This window comes from Octodon degus, unplaced genomic scaffold, assembly GCF_000260255.1.
Source record: "Octodon degus isolate 3935 unplaced genomic scaffold, OctDeg1.0 scaffold00030, whole genome shotgun sequence".
Taxonomy (NCBI): Eukaryota; Metazoa; Chordata; class Mammalia; order Rodentia; family Octodontidae; genus Octodon; species Octodon degus.
Window position 1 is genome coordinate 5,789,888 of NW_004524606.1, and position 25,780 is coordinate 5,815,667.

Below are 25,780 nucleotides of genomic sequence, written 5' to 3' on the forward strand. Positions count from 1 at the left end.
GAGTGGCACATGGCAGAGGACAGCTGTTCATGGCAGTGGAAAACAGCAATGAGCAAATGGAGGAGCAGTAGCTGTGGCAGCTACTAAGTCTCTCTCTCCTCCTTACATTTGTATGCAGATTATCTGCCTGACGGCAGATATAGCACTCTCACCCATAATCTCAGCATTGAACCAAGAATTCATCACAAACTCTAGAAGTTGCTCCATGACTGTGTAAGACTTTGGGGGAGACAACTTGATACAAACTGTAACAGGGAGAAAGTGGTATTAACTGGGAAAGGTATATCCTAGTGTCATTCATACCAGTTCAATTACTATGCTCCCTTGAGTGCACCTCTCTTCTTTCCTTTGGTCTTTTTAATTTTTCCCCCAAAAGAAAGAGGCTAACTTAGAAGACTTTGGGGGTCCCTTCTAGGTTCTGTACAATGAAATTTGAAGTACGATATTTTGGTACTTAACATTTGCAGGCTTTTGTATTCTTCAGGGCTGTGAGTTGTACCAACAGTCCATATTTGGATATAATGAGAACCAGGGTTGAAAATCCAGAGCAATCTCATTTAAAAAAAAATTCCAGCAAAAAAATTTAACATAAATTTAGAGTATGTAGGCATGGATTTAAGCAATGTATGCACAAATTGCCTTTACTTAGTGTTATAGCAATAGACTAACCAGTACAAGGCAGTCACCCTGAATATGTGTCACCACTTCATAAATGAATATATTGGCCACCAAAAGATTTACCAGAGGTTGTTGGAAAGGGTCACAAAATCATCTCATTCCTGTAAAAAATAAAAAAACAGTTCATTATGCATGCTATCTGATGGCAAATTAGTATTTTATTCTTGATTCATTCATTATTATTCATGTATTCATTCAAACATTTCAGTGTGTACTATGTCCCAGACAGTATATTAGATTCTGAAGATGCAACAATGAACAAGATACTTGTTCTCCTTGTTCTCAGGGTCATTCTAGTAAGGAGCTAAGTCAGACATTGAATAAGAAATGCCAGAAATGTCTGTTTACAGTGGTAGTGAGGCTATAGAGGTGATATTCCAGGGACTATAAGACCAAAACATATTGTTCTGCTCTTGTCTGAAGTGCTAGAGAAGAATTCTGAGGGAGAATTTTCCTGTCTCATTCACAAGGGACCTAACATAAGAGTCAAGAGTAAGAATGTGTACATGAGATAAGGCTAGGGAATTAGAGAATGGACAGCTCATGCAAAGCCTTGTCAGGCATGGCCATGAATTTAGACTGGATTTCAGGCTTAATAGGAAATAATCAAGATGTTTTAAATGAAAAACATTACATGATCATCATGTGTCTCAAATTAAGTCCCCTGTGGCTACAGAGTGGGGATGACCTGTATGGGAGGTATACCTAAAGAAGTGAACTAGTTAGGATGATATAACCTAACTAGTGGAAGGTAAAAGGTGATTGTGGCTGGGCAAGGGTGTTTGAGAAAAGATGGAAATGATGGATGAAGTATAGACAGGAAGGAAGATTAACAGGATATTCCTGGGGAAGCAAGGGACTGACAAAGACTCAGTTCTAGCCAATTCGCTAAGTGGGAGGGGGTCATCTGTTGGATCAGAATGGGCTGGAGTGTCTAATTTCAGATAAACTACAGACCTGAGAGTTTTTATGTAACAAAGAAATCTTGTTGTATTATATTAAAGTGATCATTTCAGCCGGGGAGATGGCTCAGTAGAATGCGCGCTTGCCTGGCAAGCGCAAGGGTCTGAGTTCAATCCCCAGTTCCACCAAAAATAAATAAAATAAAATAAAGTGATCATTTCATGACATTTGCATGTGTACTATATATACTCAGATACTTGTGATAAGGGGAACAACTCAGTGGTAAAATATTTAATTACATAGCCTTGTGACCAAGAGGCCTCTTCGTCTCTAATATAATAGTATCCTTCCTACTTTGGTTAGAGAGAACAAGGTAAATCTGTTATGGTTTCAACTTTTTCTCTGTCCTAAAAGGAGAATATCCAAATCAGAAGTGGAAGAACAAAAGAAATGACCTTATTCTTTCTTTCCTTGTGCCTACAAGACAGATTAGCAGTGAGGAATTATGCTCGATAAAATAATTGTGGCAATAGGCTGCTGGAGGTGAAGAATGAGACTTTTACATGAAGGTTATCTTTTCTTCTACCCTTGAAAAAATTTTGTCTTTCATTTTCTTTTCCTTACATGTAGTGAAAATTCTGCTCTACATGTCCAGAATGAAGTTGTAGAATCCAGTATCAAGCTTTATAACAAATGATTGGGTCTCTTTCTGAGTGTGTGCTTATTTTTTTGTTAAAAATGATGATTTTTATTCTTTTTAAAGGAATGACTAGGTATTTTTGCCGTTGTTGTTGCCATTTTTATTTGTTTTGTCTTGAGTTTTACTTTATATTATTTTTTAATTTTAGTTATAAAGAAATAATTTTTACCTTCTTCACTTGCTTCTTAAAAGCTTGGAGTCTAAACAGTGTTTTCCTATATCACTTAGTGATTTGCATATCATGTTCTCATTTCACTCTGATTAATCTTACTTTGCTGACTTCACCTGTAATGAGTTAAAATTTACTCTTTCTCCCTAATATTGTTTGCTTAAAATTTGGTTGTGTAGAGCTTAAGCTGTGGGAGTTAGAAGAACATGAGTCATAGTTCTTCAGCCCTCTTACAAGTATTACATTAGTTCAATCACTTAATTTCTTTGAAATTTGTTTTCTCACTTTTAAGATAGAGATCACTGTAATGTGGATTTATTAGCACTTCCATAAGTATTAAGTAAGATACTATATGTAGAGGTCTAGCCAGTGCCTGACATTGAGAAAGAAGGACACCCTTCAAAAAATAAGTATATATTAGGATCATAATCACCAATATCAATCAACTCACATTTTGTGCTTCATCAGGTTTGTTTTCCTTTTCCTCTTCTTAGCTTGGGTATACTTTGAAATAAGATAGGGTACAGACTAGGGACATAAACAAGTATGGATGCTTCACTTAGGTCCCAAAGATAAGGGATACAAGGTAGGGATGCTACTTATGTCTTGTGTGAGGCAGATGCTAGCACTCTATGGTAGATAGACTTAGACAATTGAGAAAGTATATTGCCTTCACATTATTTGGGGTTTAAAATAGATACTATCAACTGACTGATGGGTGACCTGAATTATAGTAGAGAAAGGGAATCAGGCTTGAGTGACACAGAATGCACGTGCATACTACATAAGGTACCATGTAAATGATCATTTTATTTAATGTCACCATTTTCATTAGCCAATTCAAATAGAACAAGAAAAAAACCTCGAAGTTGTGAAATCACAATGAAATGTTTTATTTCAAGAAATGCTTAGAACTGTTTTAAATGGTGTTCATCTAAACCACTTTGAATTGGACTGAAACTTGACATGTTTCTTAGCCCAGATATAATTTATTTAAATTAATTTAGCTGTTGCTCAGTTTAGAAATATGCATAGACATAAAATTTTGTGTGTTTCACATTTTTCCTGCACACTTGTTAATCAAAAGTAGGCAATTTATTAATTGGATTGTTTCTAAACTGAGCTAAGGAGAGCTTTTTTTTTCTTCCTTTTCAACTTTTGTTTTCTGGTGATATGTACTGAACCCAGAGCATTGAGTGTGTTAGACAAACAGCACAAATGAGCCAAATCCCCAAGCCTCCACTCTCATTTCTCATAAGAGATTAGAAGTACAGCAGTAAAGGGAATGAGGGCCTTTCTGTCCTTGAGTAAATGCGTGGTGACGTTTATTATTGTACTCAGCATTCAGGTCCTGCCTTGGGTTTTTCCAAGTAACTGAAACATACCAAGTTTATGCACAGTTGTTTTCATTTTTAGGACCTTTATAATCATTTGGAATGGAGGCCATACCCTCAACTGTAGGCTAAGTTCTCCACCAAGACAACTGGGCATTTCTGTTCTCTTCATACCATCTTTCCCTCAGCCTCTGGCATTTCTGCTCCACCCCTCTTTTGCTCCTCCTTGTTCCCACCCTGTCACCCCAACTTGCTGGACTTGTTCTTATGCAAGGTAGATGGCTGAATGTTCTTATGCAAGGTAGTTTGCTGAGTGTTCCTGGTTACTTAAGTACTCTGAGTTTTTAAACTTTAACAACCTCAGTTACCTTCATGGAGTCTTTCTCCTGAATTCGTATGGGTCTGTCCATGTGAGAAGTTCCACCAAATAGGATTTTCTTTCCTCCTTGTATACACAAATGTAAATATGCATGAACTTTACTGTTCTTGAAATGCATGTGTTTAGGAGTTTGGCCTGGAACATGACTTGAACATTCAAATGCTTAAAGTATCAGGAAATCATAGAACTAAATGGCTAAAGCAATGATGCATAGCCCTTAGCCTTTCAGAAACTGTGCTGGCATGACAAAGTGACAGAACAGAGCAGAAACATGGGCCATGATCATGTTCTATGTCCTAGCTTGCAAGAAGCCTATGGGGTTCCATATGCAATAATCAGTGATTCATATTTATTACTGTCCTGGTCAAAAATTCCCAATAGACTTCTGCAATGGGCTCTATAAAGAAAGGAGCTTTAATGTGTTATTATCTCCTTACAACTTGAGGAAATAAGTGGCTTACAACGCTTCAATTAGGTATATATAATACTGGTTGAAGCCTTTGTGAGTCAGGAGAGGTCAGGTTATGCTGCAATAACAAATAACTCAATTGTTGAATAACAAACTGTTTCTACTTACTATGTATAGTCATTATGGGTTGGCAAGAGAGGAGTAAGATTTCTTCTAATTTTAGTCACTCACAGATCCAAGCCACTCGTACAGCTAGTCTGTGATCCAGAACAAGAGAAATCTGTAATGATTTTTTTTGTATTGAGAATTAAACCCAGGGCTTTTGAACTGAGCTACATTATCAGCCATTTAAATTATTTTTTTTTTTACTTTAAAACAGGTCTTGCTGATATGCTAAATTGCCTAGGTTGGGCTGGATTGAAGTACTGGGATTACAGGCTTGCACCACCATACCTGGCTCAAAGAAAGATCTAGAGGCTTTCAACAGTTAAATGCTCTTGCCTAAAAGTCTTACTATTAATTCTGCTGAAACTCCATCAAGCAGAAACTTATGATCCACGTGACTGTAAAGGGATCAGTACAGGTGATCCTACTATGGTTAGAAGGTAGAAGGCGGCCCAGCTTCTCTGAAAAGTGTGAATGTAGTTTTCTTTTGACTTGAGGGAATGGACTAAATGACCTTAAAGTTGAGTATTTGGTGATAATCACTGCCAGCAATGTAGTGGGCTATAAGCTATTTGGAAGGAAAAAAATAGAATTATATTGCTACTCTTGCTTTAACACATATGAAATATCACTTAAATTTTTCCATGTTTGGGTTTTGTTTTTCATTTTAATATATTTTTAACACCTGTCTCAGTGCTTGCACACAAATTGTGAGTTAATCCTTCAAGTTTATTAAATTGACATGAATTGTAATTAACTTAATTTGACTTCTAGAAATTAAAAAAAATCATGGCTACCTTTTCAAAATAAAAACCTTTATTAGCAACTGTGAATTTAATTTTAATCTTAATTCATTATTATACTAGGAAAACAACTAATCATGAGATAAGGCTATCTTACACACTTGTGTATTTCAAATGCCTGAAGTAATATATGCCTCTTGAATAAATGAATAGTAATTTTTGTCACTGGCTTAATGTTAAAGAAATAAGAAAGTATGGTGGTAGATTTTTTTAAAATTATTTTTCCATTAAGTACTTTAACTCACTGTTTGCGAGATGGACTCTTTGGCAAGGGGTGCATGTGAATCCCTGGGGTTTATCCTCAAATGCAATCAGTCAATCAATAAAAGAGATGAGCTTTTAAACCAGATCATATGGTCTTGGTATTTGCCCTATCTTTTAGGAGCTCAGTTATCTTGAATAAGTTCTTTAGCCACTCTTCCTTTGTCTCATGTTTCTCATTTAAAAGATGGAAATAGTGACAATACCCATTTACAAGACATAATATATAGTACTACATGGTGAAAGTTTGGCAACTGCTGTTGCTGTTGCAGTTATTATTACTTGTGTCTTGATACTGCACACAGCATAAACTTTCTCAATATACACATTAAGAAAATAATGAACAAAAGAAATGAAATATTCAATACAAAGTAGAACATGGCTTTCTAAATTTAGTATTAAATTAATATTTACTGTACCTTCAAAATTATTTAGTGTTAACTTTTAATGAGCAATTGTTCTGTTACAAAGATCTCTTAATTTGTTTTGTGCAATTGACTAACCAGTGGGAAAGACAATGAGGCATGGAGGACCTCCTCCTCCTTCACTTTGTATAAAATAAGAAAAGAAAAAGGTTTCCAAAGATTCATGGTGGCATTGAACCTCCTCTGTAATCTTTGCAAAAACCAAGAGAATATCCTGAGAAATTTTGAAAAGCTTTTGAAGTAAGATTATGAGAACTACACCAGTTTTGAAAATAATATTAAAGGCTAGACAGAAAGTATGGTCTGTGACAGTGAAAATCAATCTGATCATATTTTATGCTCTGTGCCAAGAATCTGTCACATAGTAGGTGCTTTACAAGTGATATATGAAGCAACTGAATGCGTATGTTTCAGAGAATTATTACTAGTGTAATATATAAATGAAAAGTAGGTCACCTTACATGCATCTTTGAAATTCAATAACAATCACACTATATTTCTAAAGGAAGAAGGGTTCAAGCCATAGCACTAGAAACAAGATTGACCTTCCAAGCGTTTCTTCTCCTTATCCCAGCATGTTATTTTAGGGAAAGCTAAATATTTAAAAATAAAAATCTTGAGCATATTTCTCCATCAATCTCAGTGCTATGCTAAAAACCACATGTTAAACCTATTTTTAAAAATTCAGAATATATACCTAAATGTCTCTATTGTATTCCAGATATAACCTATTCCTGGATTTGGCAGCCAAAATAACTAACAGAATTAAATTACTACAAGCCTAACAATAGTTCTTTTTAACTTACTGACTAAAAGAACATTAAGAGATAAGAAGTGGCATATATTTCACTTTCCTATTTACTGTTAGAAGCCTAATACCTATTAACACTATCAATATTTTACAAAGTATTTTTTCCTTTTGTTTCTCCTTTCTTTCTTTACTGATTTGGCAAATGAATAGTATCAGAAAATCCAACATAAGATATCAGACAATACAGAGTTAAAGCACTGCTTGAGTTGTTGAAGAGTTAGGGGCAGATATTAGAATTCACAGTCGCTGTAATAGAAGGTAATGTCACTTTAAGACATGTGATACTTTAGAGAGGAGGGATGTAATGAAACAGACTACTGCTACTTACAGCACCAGCACCGTATAGCAGCCCAGCGCTTACATTTCCCTGCCTAACTCTGCCGCGAAGATACAGGAGTGGGGATGGTCCACTGGTGACTATAAATTGACTCTCATCAGGACGCTGTACATTATCTCACCATCACTTCAAAGGTCTCTTCAGGCAGAGGTGACGCCAGGAGATGATTTAAAGGTGAAAATGACAAGGTTTCCACCCCTCAAATGTTGGCTCATTTTCTGACAATACAGTCTGAATGAACCTGATGTCTTCTTTACTGTGGAAATAGGATCACCGGAACGAAAAACAGTTGTTTTTGTTTTTGTTTTTTTTTTTTTTTTTATTCCTGAGAAAGAAGATTGTTGGGAAGCTCTTTCTTTAAAATCTCAAAACTGTGACATAGATGGATTTTAAAAAGTGTTAGATCTTTCCAATGAACACTAATACAGTACTCTGCTCTTGGCTGGATTTTTCAGGTAAGAAGCTTCTTTAAAGATTTAAGATCCAGAAAGCAGATTTGAAACATACTCAGCCTTATAGAGAACTGTTCAAGGCTGGATCTATTATTTGGGGGGAAACACTTATCAACACTGAGACCACCTCTTTGTAAAGAGAGTCAGCAGGAAGAGTGATGTACAAGAGGCTCAGAAGTAATGCTGAGAATTAAAGAAAGTTAAATGTGAAAAGAGAAAAATGTAAATGGCAAGTCACAGTAAATCTTTTTGAAGGCTAAGATCTATGTGGGTGAAGAAATGAGCAAAAGAAAGCAGTCACTGGATAACAGTTAAGTTTTCATTATGGCAGAATTTTTGTTATTTTTTAAGTTTTGATTAATTCTTAGTGCATTTTAACATTGATTCTCATGCAGGAAATGCGTGCTAGTCATCTCTGTTTCATCTTTCTGTTATTTGCAGGGTATTCTGAAAAGGCTATAAATGTATTCATTGTAGGATTCCCAGGAGGGGTGCTGCTATTTTTCCTCTATGGGGGAGAATGCATTTATGTTATCCTGATAGTCCTAAAAACAATGAGGCAAAGTCTGCTATATAGGAATGTAAACAGTGGGCAGTGAAAGTAATTAGAAAGTGAGGGGTCCATCTGAGTCACAGAGAGTGTGCCATTGATACCATGCTGTCCAAAATAATGTTTTCCTACTTTGCACTTAATTATAATTGTCACAATTTAGCTATTATATTCCTAAAACCCTCTATCTCACTTCTAAAACCCACAAATTATCCTGTAGCATGTGCACAAATACATGCCTAAAATATCTATTTTTGTTTTCTGAACATCACAGATTTTTTAAGAATGCCAATTTCAAGTAAAAAAACAAGGCCACCCTGGGAGGTCAGCAGCACTCTTTCAATGTATAGTTACAGTTCTTGAAGGGTATCATTTGACAGTGGAAGGGAAAACAAGAAACAATCTTGGTTCCATAGCCCTCTTTACTTAGGAGAAAAGCATACAGTTAGCTAGATTCTTGTACAGAAAATGCTTCCAATCACTGGCTGAGTAAGGATGAAGCTTCAAGTTTGATTAATCTGGCAATGTGAAATGCAGCATAAGGTGTTGTTTGAGACATTGGACAATATGTAGCGCAGTTGAGCCTCTGTAGCTCCTAAGATTCTCATAGGTACAGATAAAAGTGTCAAAGTTTCTCAGCGCCTGAGAAAAGGTATATGTTCATCCATAAATACATACACCACCTGTATATACATATTCATTATTCCTCTACCACAAATGCCACAATGGAACCTTAGGAGACAAAGCATTATTGTAAATTACAGCTTGCTCCAGGATAGACACATAGATCTTGCATCTGAAACTCATCCTGGCTGAAGACAATTCTTTACGATTTTAAATACAGCCAGAATGATCAGTTCTATTGGATGATAACATGACTCTGAGAAATAATTATTTAGTTTAGAAGACAGCATTGCGATTAAAAATTCATGACTGTAGAATTAAAAAACAACACTTTTTTTTCCACGCTTATGTCAGACTTGCAATGAAGTTAGAATGAACCCAAGTCTGAAGCTTTTCAATTCTTGGGATAACTATAGTTTTCAACTTATTGTGTAAAACCATATTTTTAGTTGGCATGCAATGTTTCCAACTGCCTAGTTAACAGAAACTTTTTGTATTTTGGCAATCTTTGCAGTTTTATTCTGCAGATTGTGTTTTAAAAATGCGTTTAGGATCTCCTGGAAAGGGTTTTCTCTCTATTTCAGTCCCTGGCATGACCTCTGCTGGATCACTATTTCTCACCAGCCAAGTAGCAAAGGAACATGACGTCTGAGACTTCCCTTCCCTCATCAGTGGAGCTGACTGAGCTGAGGGTTTGAAACCAGGGGTGACCTTTTGTGTCTCATGTTCTCTTTAGAGAATGACAATGGTCTCTGCGATGTCCTGGGTCCTGTACTTGTGGATAAGTGCTTGCGCAATGCTGCTCTGTCATGGGTCGCTTCAGCACACCTTCCAACAGCACCACCTGCACAGACCAGGTAAGCGGGGCGGCGGGCTCACCGCAGCCTCCTCCACATTCACCCTGGCTTCTTAACAGATGGTTGAATGCAAGTGACAGAAAGTGCCACAGAGTGGGCAGCTTGCCTTTGAGTTTCAAGACAGATTGTTGGCTGGGTACTCTGGGGGCAGGAGAGTGTACCAAAATGCGTTGGAGGTGTTTCTATTTATTTCTCAGAAAACTGGGTTTCTCTAAATGATTCCTATTCACATCTGGATAAATAGAAGTCATTTGTTGCTTTTTGCATGCTTTGGCCAATAGCACAATATTCTGCAAAAGGTGGCAGATAACTTTCAAGACTTGGGGGGTGGGAGGGCTCTTGGCATGTCTATTCCTGGAATGATCTTACCTAGAGTGGATACAGTTGTGCGTGGCTCTATGAGGCTACGGATTTTGTGCAGACTTTAGTCTTCAAAGGAACTTTAGAGAGAAGTTGCCAAGAAAAAAGAAATTTAAAAGTGACTTACTATTTCCTGTGTGGTTTAATTGGCCTTTTTTCTCTTCACTTTCTGTTCTTCTCCTTGGTTCAGTGGCTTTTTCTTTTGTCTTTCTCTCTGTCTTTTTCTGAATTCTTTTTTCTTTCTTTCTTTTCTTTTTTTCCTCTTTTGCCAGTTTCAGGAATCAATTTCTTCTAGACAGAATTTTTTGTTTTTTTCTGCGCAGGATTTTTAGTTTTGGGTTCATTTTGCTTTCGTCGTCTGCCTGTTTAAAGCGTATTTCTTAACCCTCACCGGCCTCCCTTTTCAGGGTAGATTTTTTTCTGTCCTCTCCACATCGTCCAGTTACCTTGTTCCTGTCCCTCCCAATTCGACTGTGCTTGCCTTTCCCGGGAGGCCTTCCTTCCACGTTCCCCTTAGCTTCGGTCCAGCAGCGGTTCACTCCAGCCCCTCCCTCGCGGTCCCCGCTCCGGTGGGTCAAGTTCGGCCTCTGGGACCAGTTGCGCGCAGAGTTCCGGAGGACGCTGCGTGCGGAGCGCTCCGGAGCCTCCAGCCCCGCTGCAGATCCCTCGCTCCTCCCTGGTAACCACCCTGCTTCCTCCTGCTGCGGTGCGGGTCCAGGTCCACGCCCGTTTCTCCGTGCTCCGCGGCAGGGCTCAGTATCAGCGGGGCCTCCATGGCACCGCCCTCGCTGCCTCCTCCAAGCTCTTTTGCTCCCTCCGGGGCTCAGCTTCCAGGCTGGGCAGGCTTTGCAGCAGCGTGGTGCACCTGGTCCTCCGCGTTGCAGGCAGGCACGCGCCGGCGGGACTGGAGAGCGCGGTGCGGGCGGCGGGTGGGGGCCGAGGCCGGGCCGCCTGGGTCCCGGACCCACCCTACCCCTTCCAGGGTCGAGGAACGAAGGCGAGGGTGAGCGGGTGCCCCTGCAGGTGGGCATGGAAACCGCTCGGTCTGCGTCTTTGCTGTCCGCTCCTATTTCTGTGTCTGGTCCAGAGCCTGGCGCGGGGGAGGGACACAAAAGTGGATATGGGGATCCCTTTGTCCCCGCTTTACCTCCAATCATTTAATCACCGATTTGTTCACCAAGAAATGTTCTTGCAGTCATACAGTGAGGGAGATCAGCCTTCGTTGTGTACCTCAACAATGTGAATTCACAATGAAAACACCTAAGGTGGGTGGCTTAGGCACTGTTCTCAGGGTTAATTCACTATTTAGTTAAGTCCCTACGAAAGTGAGTGTGATAGAAAGTTCCAAGAATTTCTTGTTAACTTTACTGAGGCAGCGAAGCCAGCAGCTGCCCCAGAAATGCCATGGGTCTGATTTCCCCTGCAGCACTGTGTCGGGGAGGGGAAAATGACCAGGCTGAGTATTCTCTTTGAGGACGTATGATATTCACATAACTTGTTGAAACTTTCAAGTTATGGAATACATGGAGCTGCAAACCCATTCGGAAAGGAGAGAGAGGCAGAACTGGTGAGGAGAGCAGAGTCAAGGGCCAGCTGGGTGAAGTCACTTAACAAGACATGACTTGGCCCAGTGGCTTTTCATTTCTGAGCTCATTTCTCTGTCTGGAGATGTGCTTGGGATTAAATCAACTAACTTCCAAGAAAGTGTTTGCAAACCATAAAGTTCTGCATCAATATCAGGGATCACTCATGTCCACTTACAGGGTGACAACCTGTGAGACTGATGTTGGATGAGTCTGGTTTTAATCTACACAACTAGGATGGAACCTTAGTTTCATTTGTTCCTTTATATTGTTTTTAACCAGGTGTACATGGCTAGAACATACCACAGGATGCTACGTGTCTTACTTTATCTTTGATGTGTATAATCCTAAAATAGACACTCTTCAGTTTGCAAAAAGCTTTCTTGTAGATTGTCTCTATTAGTCAGTTAGTCTGTTCTTTTTTTGGTGGGAGCTTATAGCTGTTATGAGTAATAAGCTTGAATTCTAACTGAAATTAAATTCTATGTTTATTTTTTCTGTTGTCTGTTTTAGGATTTACTTATTACCAACACATGCATAGTCAAACTGCACAATGGATGCCCCAACAAACTAGCATTGAAATCAGTTTCAGCCACAAGTGCTTACATATTTGAGAACCATCTTTGGTTCATTGTTAAAAAGAAGAAACTAAAAATATCTCATTTTTGATGCAAAGATATTAAAATGATATTAAACTGAAAGTCCAGTGGTTCTGGATAATCCAATAATTCAACTCTCTTGTTTTTTTGGGGGGGGTGGACAATAACTGCAAAAATTAAAGTGATAGATCTTGGTCATAGCAATATTGTTGATTATTTCAGTCGTACTTTTTAATATAATCTTCTATTTTTATTTTAAAAGTAAAAATATGCTTTTTTGATGAGAGCTGTGACATTTTTCATTGTGGGTCTTAAATCTTCAGGGACACTAATGAAATGTGTATGAAAACAAGAGAGAAATCAGGGCCAGTTATCTGTGACAATCCACCCCTAAATGAGCAAATAAATAAATAAATAGCTGGATAAATGAGCAAAAAGGAAAAACATAATCTCATTTTCTCAAATCGGTTAAAACAAGTGACATGATGGAAAAAAATGAGACGCCAGCAGACCCTGAGCTTTGCTACATTTGCCTAAGCTTGAAAAATTGCCCCTTTCATAAAGCAAGAGCAGGCAGACTCTGTGTGCATACCAAGCGTCCAGGAAATGTGCAAAATAACAAATCTTTCACCCAACGCCCTGAGTGGGGGGAGATGAAGGCTTTACAGTTGCCCCTCACCTGCTTAGGAACAGCTGTCCATCCCCCTCCTGCCAGCCCCCTACAAGCAGCTCCCCATCTCCTCTAGAGTAAGATTGACGGTGTTCCAATTGCAAGCAGCCAATTTCAGCCTTTCAAAAAATAATCCATTACACTGACAGATGAGTGGACTTGGGCGCTGTGCTCCCCTCCTTCAGACCAGGATGCACCTGGATGACACCACCCAGTCAGGTCTGTTAGGGGAAATGCTTAGCAATTTGGGCCAGTGTCTGCCATCATACATGAAATTGGGACAGTGTTTGTGTGACGCCCTGAATTTGTGATATGTCTTCTCAGTGCAGTGGGTTTATACACAAACAGAATGAGAATATGTTAACCAGAAAATGGACTGGTTTTAATGTATTCGCCTGCAGTCCCTAAGGACTTTCTATTTTTCATATTTATAGTATTAGGAATGCACCATTTATTCTCAGTTACTCACTAGTTAAGGAAGATTAAAATAGTCAATCAAATGAAAGTGAATTTTAAAATTACATAAATGAGTAAAATGGGCTATGGATTAACAGATACATAACTTCAATAATTTAGTATTTGGCTAGATCAAGTTTTTATTTGGGGAATGATGTAGAAAGTTACCATAAAAACTTGAAGAGTATCTGTGACTATTACTCTATTATTATTTTTTTCATTCTAAAGCCAGAGGAAGGTCATTTAATTTAAAAAAGACACACTGAGCAATGAAAACTCAAAGTGCTATTCTTATTCTTTCAGGTAATTAAAATAGACAGCTTCAACTCTTTATAGACACCAGTATTTGTGAATGGGGAAATAAGGATGAGATTGCCAAACCAAGCTTTTAACTAGAGTTGTTTCTCCTCATGGATATATAAATTATTACAGGATTTCAATGGTTACTTAATTTTGGTTGTGTGGGTTGATGTGTGTAGGGTGTCCTTAAAACTTAATAAAATATGGATTATCTCAAAATTCTTTAGAAAGGAAAGAATCCTGAGGATTCTTTGTTAATTTAAAATTACATAGATAAAGTACATGACACAAGGAGTCACAAGTATCTAATGAACCATTTATCCTTCAATCACTGTTATTTTATTAATGGGGTATATGAAAACGATATATAATAAGATTACTTTGAATAGAATTACCTATATAATTTATACTTAACAAAATTTAAAGCTGTATTGAGGAAACTATATGTGTTAAAAGTATTCATTTATGATTCCATTTTTATATACCCAACATCACCATGCATTTGAAAGTGTGGCAATTTTTGTTAAATTACTCAGAAACATTCTTGCATGTCTTACATTTTTTCTAACCTTGCCATTCAGCACTATCTTTTTAGAAAACTACTTAAAGAATATGCCTCAGAATTCCAAAACACATTGCAGTTAAGGGCTGTTTTATATTCTTATTATAGAAGAAACGGTGTGTACAGCAGTGGTCACTTATTGGCTTTTTAACAATTCCTGCCCGAGTGAGGTCCTTAAACATAGTGAATTGGTCTGGAGATTAGAGCAGACAGGTTGTTATTTCATGTAAACTGGTGCTAGTAATAACCTATTGATCATCTGATTGATGATACTGACCTCATCCTAAAGTCAGAGTGCAGCTATGGGTATTTGATAAACCCTAAAATATCAAAATAAGGTAGGGATGAAAACAAATTTCTCCTGTTAGCTCATTAGCTTTTAAGAAAACAGTTATATTAAGTGAGTGCTGATTTGAGCTAAAGCCTATGGCTTCAATTCATAGTTGATAAATATAGTGTTATATGACACTGCAAACAAAAATATTTAGAAGTGGCACACATGAGCACTGATTTTCAACATCTAATTTCTCAGAGTTTAAAATGATGATTTAAACTTTTCTAAGAAAACTGTTTCAAATATCAACCCTGCTTCCAATATCTCAGATTTTGAGCATACCAAAAATGTGGAATTTTTCAAAAAGAATTTGGAAATTACTTTCAACATATGAAATATACAAATTTTAGCACACAGTTCCATTTCTAGACACTGAAAATACAAAAAATATTGAGAAATGTAAGAATAATTTATGCATGCTAAAGTATAGTCATTGTAACAGTGGATTTACTGTCAAAAATAAGGTAAGAGTTTCATCTCCATCAAAGTGGGATTGGTATAATAAATCACAGCATAACTCCACTCAATGGGAGTCAGCATAGCCATTACGAAGGATGAGATATGTTTATATGTGCTCATGTGGAAAAATTTCCAAGATATACTATGACAGAAGAAAACAAAGAAAAGAATGCTCTGCTTCAAAATTATTTTTGAGGAAAATAATCATATTTGTACTTGTATCTAAAATGTCAAAAAGAATACAAACACCCCTTAGAAAGTACTAGATAAATCTGGTGAAATGTTTTGAATGACATAGACTTATTAACTACTATAATTCTGTATTTTCATTTACCCTTGCTTTGAGCATATTTTTAAATAAAAAGCTAAAAAACATTAGCTATAGAGTTTCAATTATAAAATTAAAACTCTATCTGTTTCCAAATGAAGAAAAAAAAGAGAGAATATAACTAAAAACATATCTAAGGCCCCTTTCCTTCTTAAAGCCTTGATGTAATAAAATGCTTAGGCCAGCACTTCTCAAATTATATTTCATAAAAACTCTCCCCTCAGGATTCTCCTTGGGAAAAACGTGTTGATTACTGGGGAGGCGCAGCTCTGTGGTGTATTCACCTTTGGGAATTTTGCAGTGAGTGTAAATGTATGAAAGTTCTGGAAAGATTTGCAGATAAAAAAGTGGATTTGATTTAACTAAAATTTTTCCAAGTTTTTTATTTAATTCAAGCAACATCTGCTGTACCTATTCATATTACATGCAATAAGAAATGTGGAACAAAACTGTGGAATCCTGTACCATCCACCCTTTAATTGCTTTTTTAAAATTTATTTTTGTTTTTGCTGTTGTTGTTGATACAGTGTCTCACCACACAGCTTGGATTTGTAGTGATCCACTTGTCTCAGCCTCCCCAGAGCTGGGATTATAGGCAAGTGGCAGCCCCCACACTGTATGTGGTACTGGGGATTGAATTTGGGACCTTGTGCTTGCCAGGCAGGCACTTAGACTGCTGAACTATCTCCCAAGCCCTCACCATTTAATTTCTCACACTATAAAAAAGGTTCTTGGCTTATAGTAGGTTCTCAGAAAACACTTGTTAAATTATTGAGGTGAGAAAGAATGTTGTGATAGAATCTGATACTCTTCTTTAGGTATTACTGCTTGTGTGTGACTAGGTGTGTGAAGGTTTAGTTATGTGAATGTAGGGGTATACAGGTGTGTGTGTGTGTGTGTATGTGTGTGTGTGTGTTTACAACTTGGAGACCTCTCAAATGGAGTGTTATCAACCTTAAATGATCAATATAACATGCATTTATATATATATATATATATGTATGTATATATGTAGACATTTGACTCAATATTTGACAGAAATATTCATCAAAACAATCCAAACAATTATCATACTTTTAAATATATATTAATGGGTACATAATATATGTAGGGAATGTTTTTATAAATGTTCCTTAAGGATTTAGTTTAATATGGGCCACCCCAATAGTAGATTTCAAATCAATTACAAGAGACTAAATAGGAAGCTTCTCCAAGGAAATCGAAAAAGGTCTTTTGCATTCCAAATCTTTTGATATCAAGAGAAAAATTTATTTCTTGTTTGTAAGAGGGAGGACATAACATCAGATGAACAATTGTTTCTTTCTTTAGAATAAGGAAAGATTAATTATTTTAGTGTATGTAAACTGATTGAACCCTCCAAAGATAATGTCCTCAAGGCATGTCTCTTGGTCCATTATTTATTTCTGCTCACCAATTTTATTTCATAAAGGTCCAGAGGGGAAAGAAAGCATCGTGTGACCAAAGATCTTCTCCTAGAAGATGGATTGAGTGCTGAGTGTTCTGCTTATTCATTAAGTAGACTTTTCCTTCATGGGGCAAGAGGTTCACTCAAGTCTTAATCCTGTGCCCAGAAGCACAGAACTCCTACATCCTCAGGTGTGGCCATTGCTCTACTGATAATACTAGCTGCTGCATTTGCCTTACCACACTCTTGCTAGACTTTGTCTTGTAGGGCACCTCCATGTCATTGAGTAATAAGTTCAAGTTAACCGAGTCTACATACATCTATGGGTTTTTCCTTATTTCCCCCTGTTTGGGTGGGGAATGGACTGACTGAATTGTCAGTTCCTGGTTGTAGACAAATCACCACAGCATTGGCAGGAAGTGATACAGTGCTCCTGAAATTGACCATGTACCCTGGTGTGGGGTCAGAAGGCCAGGAACTCTTACTTCTTACTGACCAGTATTGGGTAGGAATTCAGTAAACATTTGCTTATCAACTTGGTGTTAGCTAAGAAAGAACTGAATATCCTCTACAATTCAAGTACTGGTAAGAAAGCATATTAAGCCTTTTTGTAGTATCAAACATGATGGATTAGCACCAGAACACGAGCCAGGGCCTGTATCTTTCAGGATTTCACCACAATTATCGAAGTATAAGGATCCAGATAAGATGTTACAAGAAACCAGTGATATTCTTATCGTCCCTTACCTCCAAGAAGATGATCCATGTCTTCCACGAACCATGAAGTATATTCTGTCAAATAATGAAGCTTTAAATGGCCCAGAGAACTGATTAGTTCATTTTATCTACTTAATACAGCATGATGCAGTACAACAATTACTTTTGAATACTTAATAAAGCTTTTTGCTGAGCTATAAAAAACTTTCTGGTGGGCAAGGCAAGATCCTCTTGGTAGCAAAAGTTTATTTAGCCATGTAAGAGCCACGATTAGGAACTGATGCGAACTGTGACAACCCAAGAGCATATACAGTACATATCTGGGGGGACAGTGTACCCGGAGCTTTACCTGAGATGGGCCCAATATGCGGAGAGTATCTAATATCTCAAGGCAAACCAGAAGCTTGAAATTTTATGTATAATTTCCATACCTTACAAAATTCAGGGTAGGGCAAACAAAGCTTTGGCTTCAGGCTACATACCACCCATGGACGGTGGAACTCATCTCCAGCTCCAGCACTGTGGGATGCCTAATGACTTTATCAAACTCTTTACACAAGCAGCATGGAAAGAAGTAAGAGTAACGAGGTCCAAAGAGGACAGTCTACCTCTAGCTTGGCCTGCTTGAAATTATGCTTGCACTTCAGTCTTACCTGAAATTAGGCCAACAGGCTGCACCTTGTGGATCTGAGCCTCTTATACATTCCTGAATTGTATCGGTAAGACCCAAGTAAATGCAGAAATTTTATATAATGGATCATGTTTTAATCAGAGATCTCATTTAAATTTCTGATAAAATTAAATTAATTTTCTTTTAGATTAAGGTTCTGGAGAGATAGTAATAAAACAAACATATCAGGCAACATACTGATGCCTATATAAAACTCCTAATTTAATACTTTGTTAAAGTTTTCAAAGTCTAGTTGGCAGCCCACTAGTGGGTCATAAATATACCTTGAAATTGTGGGGGTAGGTTTCTTTTGGGAAAATGATTTAGGATTTCATGTGCATTTATTCTACATAAGAATAAAAGTACTTGTTAGTAAACTAAGTTATCATTCTACTGCAAATGACATATAACTAAGATTTTTCTGAGCTTTCTTAATTGAGTATTCTACTAAGAAAATTGGCTGCCAGCTCTCAGAACATTGCAGACTTTTGCATGCAAATAATTAGAATTCATCCAATTTTAGGAAGGATAATTTGTTATCAGTGTATCATGAGTGTTGTCTTAAATTGTTAGTGATTTTCAATTGTTGTGGTTCTTGCTTTTTAATTAAAATTAGTGTTGGTTTAGTTTTTCCTCATTATCAATGAAGTTTTCTGTGAGATGTTTAGTTAACTCTATCATAAGAATGATATTTTTGCACGCTGTGTATTTTAGAGTTTCTGGACTGTGAGTCATTACTACATTGTGGTTCAGAAATGGTTCATCTATATTCTTATTGCTAAACATATATAGATTCCTTAAAAGCTGCTTACATGTCACATTTACATGTGACTTTAAAACTATGAACTATAAGCCTCTGCAAGTTATTTGGATGATGGACAATATTTTTCTTTTCTTTTTATGTCCATAAGCATTGCTATATAATGTAAGAGCAGGTTAATAAGTTTATCTAATTTCATACAAATAATTAGTGATTCAAAAATGCTTCTTCCAAGAAATTATCACCTCAGAATTTTTCTACTGAGAAGTAGAGACATGTAAGAATTGGATTACTTTCCCACTTCAGTATGCTGTGGCCAGAAAAAGTTTGAGTACCACTTTCACAAAAAAAAAAAAAAAAAAAAAAAAAAAAAAAAAAAAAAAAAAAAAATACATAGATATCAGCCTTCATAGTACACTGAATTTAAAAAGTGTTGCTGTAAAAATAAATAAATACAGCTCTTTTGTTAAATAGAATAGTAAAAGACATGAGAACATAGTGTGTGGAAGCTGCACAGATGTGGTCTTATTAAATCCAATTGGTTTGGTAGCTTCTCACACCTGTTCAGCTGCTGAATTTGCAAGACACCATGTTCTGGAGAGGTAGTTGGGAGTCGAGGTCACTGGGTGAACATTTATATGGTAACATTTTTGACAGCTGCTCCCAGGACTGTTTGAAAGGAAGCGAAGATTTATGGTGTTCATGTTGCCAATTTCCAGTCTTCTATCTGTCACAGGCCTACCTAATCAATAGCAGTGAATTTTCCTGCAGATTCTGGATGAGGTTTCAGGAATATTTTTCATTCCTTCTCTAGGTGCTGCCTGTCAGTTCATTGACACTCACATGAAAGTGGAGAGTGTGACCAATGACCTTGTAGTTAACAGGCTAACCAATTCGAGAGTCCCTCTTATATTAAAAAAAAATTAAAAATAAACAATCCATGCCACAGTATTACTCTTTTCATTAAAAAAAAAAAAACACTAAATTGGAGCCAAACTTACAGAGCCATTCGTGTCTAGTAGACACTGCTGTCTAAGATAGCACTGTTCTGACAGTTCTATTGGCTTGTGACAGTCGCACAGTTTTCTTTACATCACCTCCAGAAAGATTGGGTTTCTCTCTCTATGCTTGTCTGACTCTCTGCTGGTGACTTGGGTTCTACCTGAACAGTGGCTATGTGATCACAAAGGAGAAAGCCACTCCTTCCTGGGGGAGAAGACTCAGAAAGCCCTGGTGGAACGGGGGACAATTCTGTGTTGGGTTTTGAAGATTTGTCTGGTAGGTAAAAGATTAAGGATAGCCTATTCAACCTGGGCTAGCACAAGTACAGACTCAGGGATGGGGGAGGGGCATTGACCCTGGAAGGTTGGGGGTTCAGCCCCGTGTATAAAGCATTTGCGTATCTGAATTATAGGGACAGCCAGACTCCCCCACACTTTCTCCCTAGTTACTGTTTTGCATTCCAAAGGCTATCTTGGTGTATACTGGTGACCAGAGATGGAGAATTAGGTGGGAGCCCCATTGTCACAGTGAAAACCAAGCAGCCAATTATTAAAGTTGCAGGAATTGTAAATTGGCCAGGTTGTCAGAACCCTGTGAGCCCTTTTGGACTTTTGCACTAATCTTATCTTTGTGCAATGAAAGACAAAATACATCACTGTGTCATTTCAACTGTTTGTTTATTAAAGAAAGCAGCATGTCTCTAACTCAAAGCCAGAGGAGAATAATTTTTACTTTTAACATAAAACTGATTTAATGCCTGAATTCAACAAATGTTTAGTGATCACCTATTAGATGTGAAAACTTACACTTTCTGAGTAGCAGTAGAAAGGGTAGTTTACTATAATCGCTGTTTTAATGCTGAGTTCCTTACCAGATCTGCAAGGCTAGCATACCTGATAGTCTTACTGGTGCACAGTGAGGGCAGATACATGCTTGCCGAATGAATGAATGAATGAATGAATGATCCTAAACAGTGCGTACTTTGTTTAATCCCCAACATCACCTTGTGAGGTAGAAAATTTTTCCAGTTTGTCAATGAAGATGAACATGTAAATAAGTTCATTGACTTGTTCAGGGCCATCTAGCCTAAGAAAGTAAGTTGGAGATTTTTCCATCCTTTGACTATGGCTCATTCTACTGAGTTTGTTATGTGAAACCCCAGTGTAAGATGTTTCCTATGCTACAACAAGACATTTAATCTGCAGCAGCGTCCTCGAAGGCCTTTGTTATCCCAACTGAACACACACATGAAAGTGAGGTCAGTAAATGATTAAGGTGAGAATAAAATATAAGTGGTTTGTGCTCTCTCAGTTTAGTGTCTCTTCCATCATCACACACAAGAACTATTTTTTTGAATACTGCTAAGGCGGTATTGAGCAACTGAAATTATATAATCACTTACTGAGTGGAGGACCACTGTTCCGCATGAGCCAAGTTTGTGTCTTGAATATTGTCTTAGTCACTTTCTTGTCACCAGAACAAAATTTTAGTGAAAGCTTAAAGGAGGAGAGGTTTACTTTGCTTCACAGTCTCAAAAGTTTCAGTGCGTGGTGAGCACTGAATGTAAAAATAGGAAGGTGGAAGGACCTGGCCCAGAGCAAAACTGTTGCATCATGGTGACCAGGAAGAAGAGAGACAAGAGAGGAGGAAGGGCAGGGAATACACCTATTGAGGTCATGCTCTCTGACCTATAGGCTCAGTCATTTTCTTCGTCCTAGGGTAAAACCCCCAGTTGAAGGGAGGAGAGGTTTATTTTGGATTGCATTTTGTAGGTGTTTCAGTCCATGGTTGGCTGGCTCCAAGTAAGACAGTATGACACAGGGCAGTGTAAAGAGAAGCTGCTCATGGCCTGGAGGCACAGAAGCTCTAAGAGCCTCCAGGAGGAAGTGGGGAGGGTGATAAACCCTTCCTGACCACACCTCAGTGACCTGAATCTTCTACCAGACTCTGCCTGCCACTGGCAAGTCAACTATAAGCCCATAATCCAATCCCATTCCAAAAGCCCTGTCTAGGAATGGATGAGGTTCTTGGCAGCAATCTAAATAAAACCATAATACCCAACTCTAACCAGATCCTACCTCATGACAGCACACTCAGCCACTAAATTATTTAGTGGATTAAGCCACTCATGAGTATGGTGTCCTCGAGATCCAATAACCTTCTAAACATATGAGGCTCTGGGGAGCCATCCTAGACCTAAACCACAGCAGGCATTTTGCTTGGTGTGCATCATGGGGTGGTCTAGAGCACTGAGGCTGAGCATTGCTAGTCTTTGCTGTACAGATGTGCCTGGCTGGAAACATGCATTACTCCCTTTTGACTGAACAGCCCCTCATTTGCAAATACCTTTTGTAGGGCTCTTGTTTTTTAATAGTTTTTTCTTCAGAGTTTAGAGACCCTTTTGTGCTCCATGCAGGCCAACAGCAGTGTAGGATAAATATGCATTTATTAGAATTTATATTCATGTAGATTTTCTGTTAGACTTAAAACGAAGTGATAAATCATTCACATTGGAAAAGAATTCTCTCCAACTACAATTTAACTTTTCTGATAAGAATTTTTGGCATTTATCATGTTGAGACTTTATAAATTATGCAGAATATTGTAAAATGGGCTGACCTTTCTGGTAAGTGATTTGATCATTTGCAGCAGTGCATTTTGCTAAAATATTGTATTTGCTGTCTTTCAAATAAAACTTGCTAGACTTGTAATCCAATAACAGGTAGAAATTGCTTATACAATCAGACTAGAAATCTTTCTTTCCAATTCCTTGGTTCTAAAATTATCCCAGGGGTAGTGATGGCAAGTTTGTGACACACAGTCCATCCACTCCATTGCAAACATTGCTAATCAATCATGGTATGTTTTATGTGAACCCAGATTCAACCTCTCAATCCTTCCAACTCTAATGCTCCAGTCATTGAGTTATTAAAAGAGACAGGAATGATTCCAAAATAATCACAGCCACCATGTCCAGCACAGTCATCCAGCACCTGCTATCCATACATGAACTTGCTTGTTTAGGTTTGAGATGATAGTAATTCTTAATCTAGACTACTTTTTCATATAATTCAATATGTAGTTCTCCACACTAGTCATTTAAAAATAATGATTTAAATGATGAAACAATCCAATGTATGTTAAGTACTTAGTATGATTTCTGAAATAGGGTAAATATCCAATAAGAGTAGCATGTAAATACATCATTGGGAATCAATTTGAAGAGTTGATTTGAATGTAGGTCTTTTACCCAACCCCAACCTCATTGCTGCCAGTAACCTGGCTTAAGGGATTGTTAGGGAAAGGGAAAGCAAAGTGTATCAGACAGGCCAGAAATTCATATCCCATCTCTATCATTATTATACTTCTTTTTTGTTAGTGTAAGTCAGTGTAACTCTGAATATCTCACTCATTGAATGGTGGTTTCTGTTTAAAATGCTACTTTGTAAACTTGAATAAGAAATAAACTATGTTCTATATTGTCCCATAAATTTTTGGTACATGATATTTTAATATATTTTTATAAGTATATGAATGTAAGAACAAAGATAAGATAGACTGCTTAATGTTCTTACAAACATATTTTATTGTATAAAATAGATGCATATAGTAGTTTTACAATTTGAACTTATTCTCCTAGGATCACATGTGTCTTCTGATAATAAAAATTCACGTGTTTAGTCCAAGAAAAAGTTTTATGCTTAATCCCTGTTCTGAGATACATAATAGCTGGCTGTACGTTCTAAGTCAATATGAACAGGTCAATATCCACAATACTATTTTTTCAATAGCATGTTACTAACGGTGTCTTATTCAAGAAATTTGGTGGAGTATGTGTAAAGTCAAATAGGAATTTTGTCTAATTAATTGAAAGAACTACTCAACAACTCATTAAATGGAAACAGTACAAATACCTGCCTGTATTTCTGACTCTTATATGAGGATATGACCCAATTGTAACTTTGTTAAAACAACACAAAATCTTATACAGTGTACATCCTCAAGTATTTTCATTTCTTTTTATTAATTTTTCAAGTGCTAGGGATTGAGTGCAGAGACTCCCACTTGCCAAATACATACTTTATCACTGTGCTGTACCTCTAGCCCATTTCTTTATACTTTTTTTTGAGGGGGGGAAGGGTCTACAGGGTGTTCAGGGTCTCACTACTACATCGGACTTGTTGTGATCTGCCTTTTTACAGCCTTCCAAGAGCTGGGATTACAGGCATGTGTCACCACTCCCAGTCTCAATTGGCATCTCAATGTGTGCTGGGGTCAGGGCCGGCACCTCAGGCACAGGTATTGAACTGCCAGCTCCTGCGCCTGCTTGCAGGTGCTTTAATCCACTGAGCTATTTGGCCAGCCCTCCTTTTTAATTTAAAAAAAAATTAAATGACATTCATTTGTTGTAGGACCCAACTACTAAAAGGACACACCCAGGGATCTGCCAATAAGACAATGATGGTGAAGTGTCCAGGCCACTAATTTGAGCATGTTATTTATGTTTTTCAGCTAAATCTTACACATTTTCTATTCTGAATAAAAAATAGTATCATCATATCTTAAGAATTGCCTAGCTATCTGTTTATTAATAAAATCTAAAAAAAAGAATTGCCTATATATAATAATATCTAATATTTTGATCTTAAGTAGAATGAAAAAAGTTAAAAAGAGGTTTCAGAGATCTGTTTGTCCTATTTCAAAACTCTAGAGATTGCAATCGAGCATAAGAAAATCACCTGTCCTATTAAAAAAGGTAGATTAAAGGTATCATAAGATAATGATAAATTTACAATTAATGTTTCAGAGTCTCCTAAGAACTGTACCCAACAGGCACTAGCTCACCACTAAAGAGGTCAAAAGCTCTCTAGAAGCCCAGCTGACTTCGTTGATAAAACTTTATTATCTCTTTTATACTGTCCTCATTACCATACTTAAAAAAATGCTCTTAAGTACTTCTGGCAAGCAGAACATCTGAGTAATTTTATAGTAATGTAAAGGATTTATTAATCATAATCTTTTCATGAGTCTGTTTACATTCATTCCTGACATTAATAGGTTGCCAAAACAAACTACAGTTAATTGTTTTAATTAAATTGTTGAAAACAAGTAAGAGTAGTTTATTACTATTGTAAGCAGAAAGCCCTACTGATGTACTTGACTATGCGAATAAGGTCTGGTGCAAAGTTTTTTCTACTAGCTACAGTCTACTCATCAAATAAAAGCAATAAAAAAATGTGAATGCAAGAAAGTTGTCATCATAATAGAACATTTGGAAGTGGAAGCTTCCCATAGTATTTGTAATCTTATATCTGTTGTTACATCAATAAAAAGCAGACAGCCCTTCTTCCTGTTAGCCCTTGGAGACCTACAAGGCCATTCATTCATCCTTTCTATGAGTTGTGGGAGAAGTGTCGAAGACTTGGGTCAAGGGTTCCATGAAAAAAACAATGCTTCATATAGGGTCAGAGAAAGTGAAAGTAGACTGTATTAAAAGTAAACTATCAAGTTCAGGCAAAATAAGAATTCTCCATAAAGATATACAATTACTCTTGGTCTGGAGCCAGAACATAAGGTACATTAGAACACTCAGAAGATCCAGGAAAGACATTTTTGTGTTGTGGAAAATTGCATGTACAGGCTTCAAAGACAGCAGGAGGTAGATAGAAGCTGACTCTGGGAGAAAAAACATTTTGT

At 37.3% G+C, this 25,780-nt stretch overlaps 1 protein-coding gene across 1 annotated transcript in view; it reads left to right on the forward strand.

Moving 5' to 3' along the window:
- The first annotated feature begins 7,317 nt into the window (after positions 1-7,317).
- Fam19a1 (family with sequence similarity 19 member A1, C-C motif chemokine like) overlaps positions 7,318-25,780 on the forward strand; it is a 657,514-nt gene continuing 639,051 nt past the window's right edge. The window contains exons 1-2 of the mRNA XM_004629485.1: positions 7,318-7,829; positions 9,737-9,857. Of these exons, the coding sequence (XP_004629542.1) occupies positions 9,740-9,857 (118 nt within the window). The 5' untranslated portion in view covers positions 7,318-7,829; positions 9,737-9,739. The remainder of the gene's footprint in view (positions 7,830-9,736; positions 9,858-25,780) is intronic.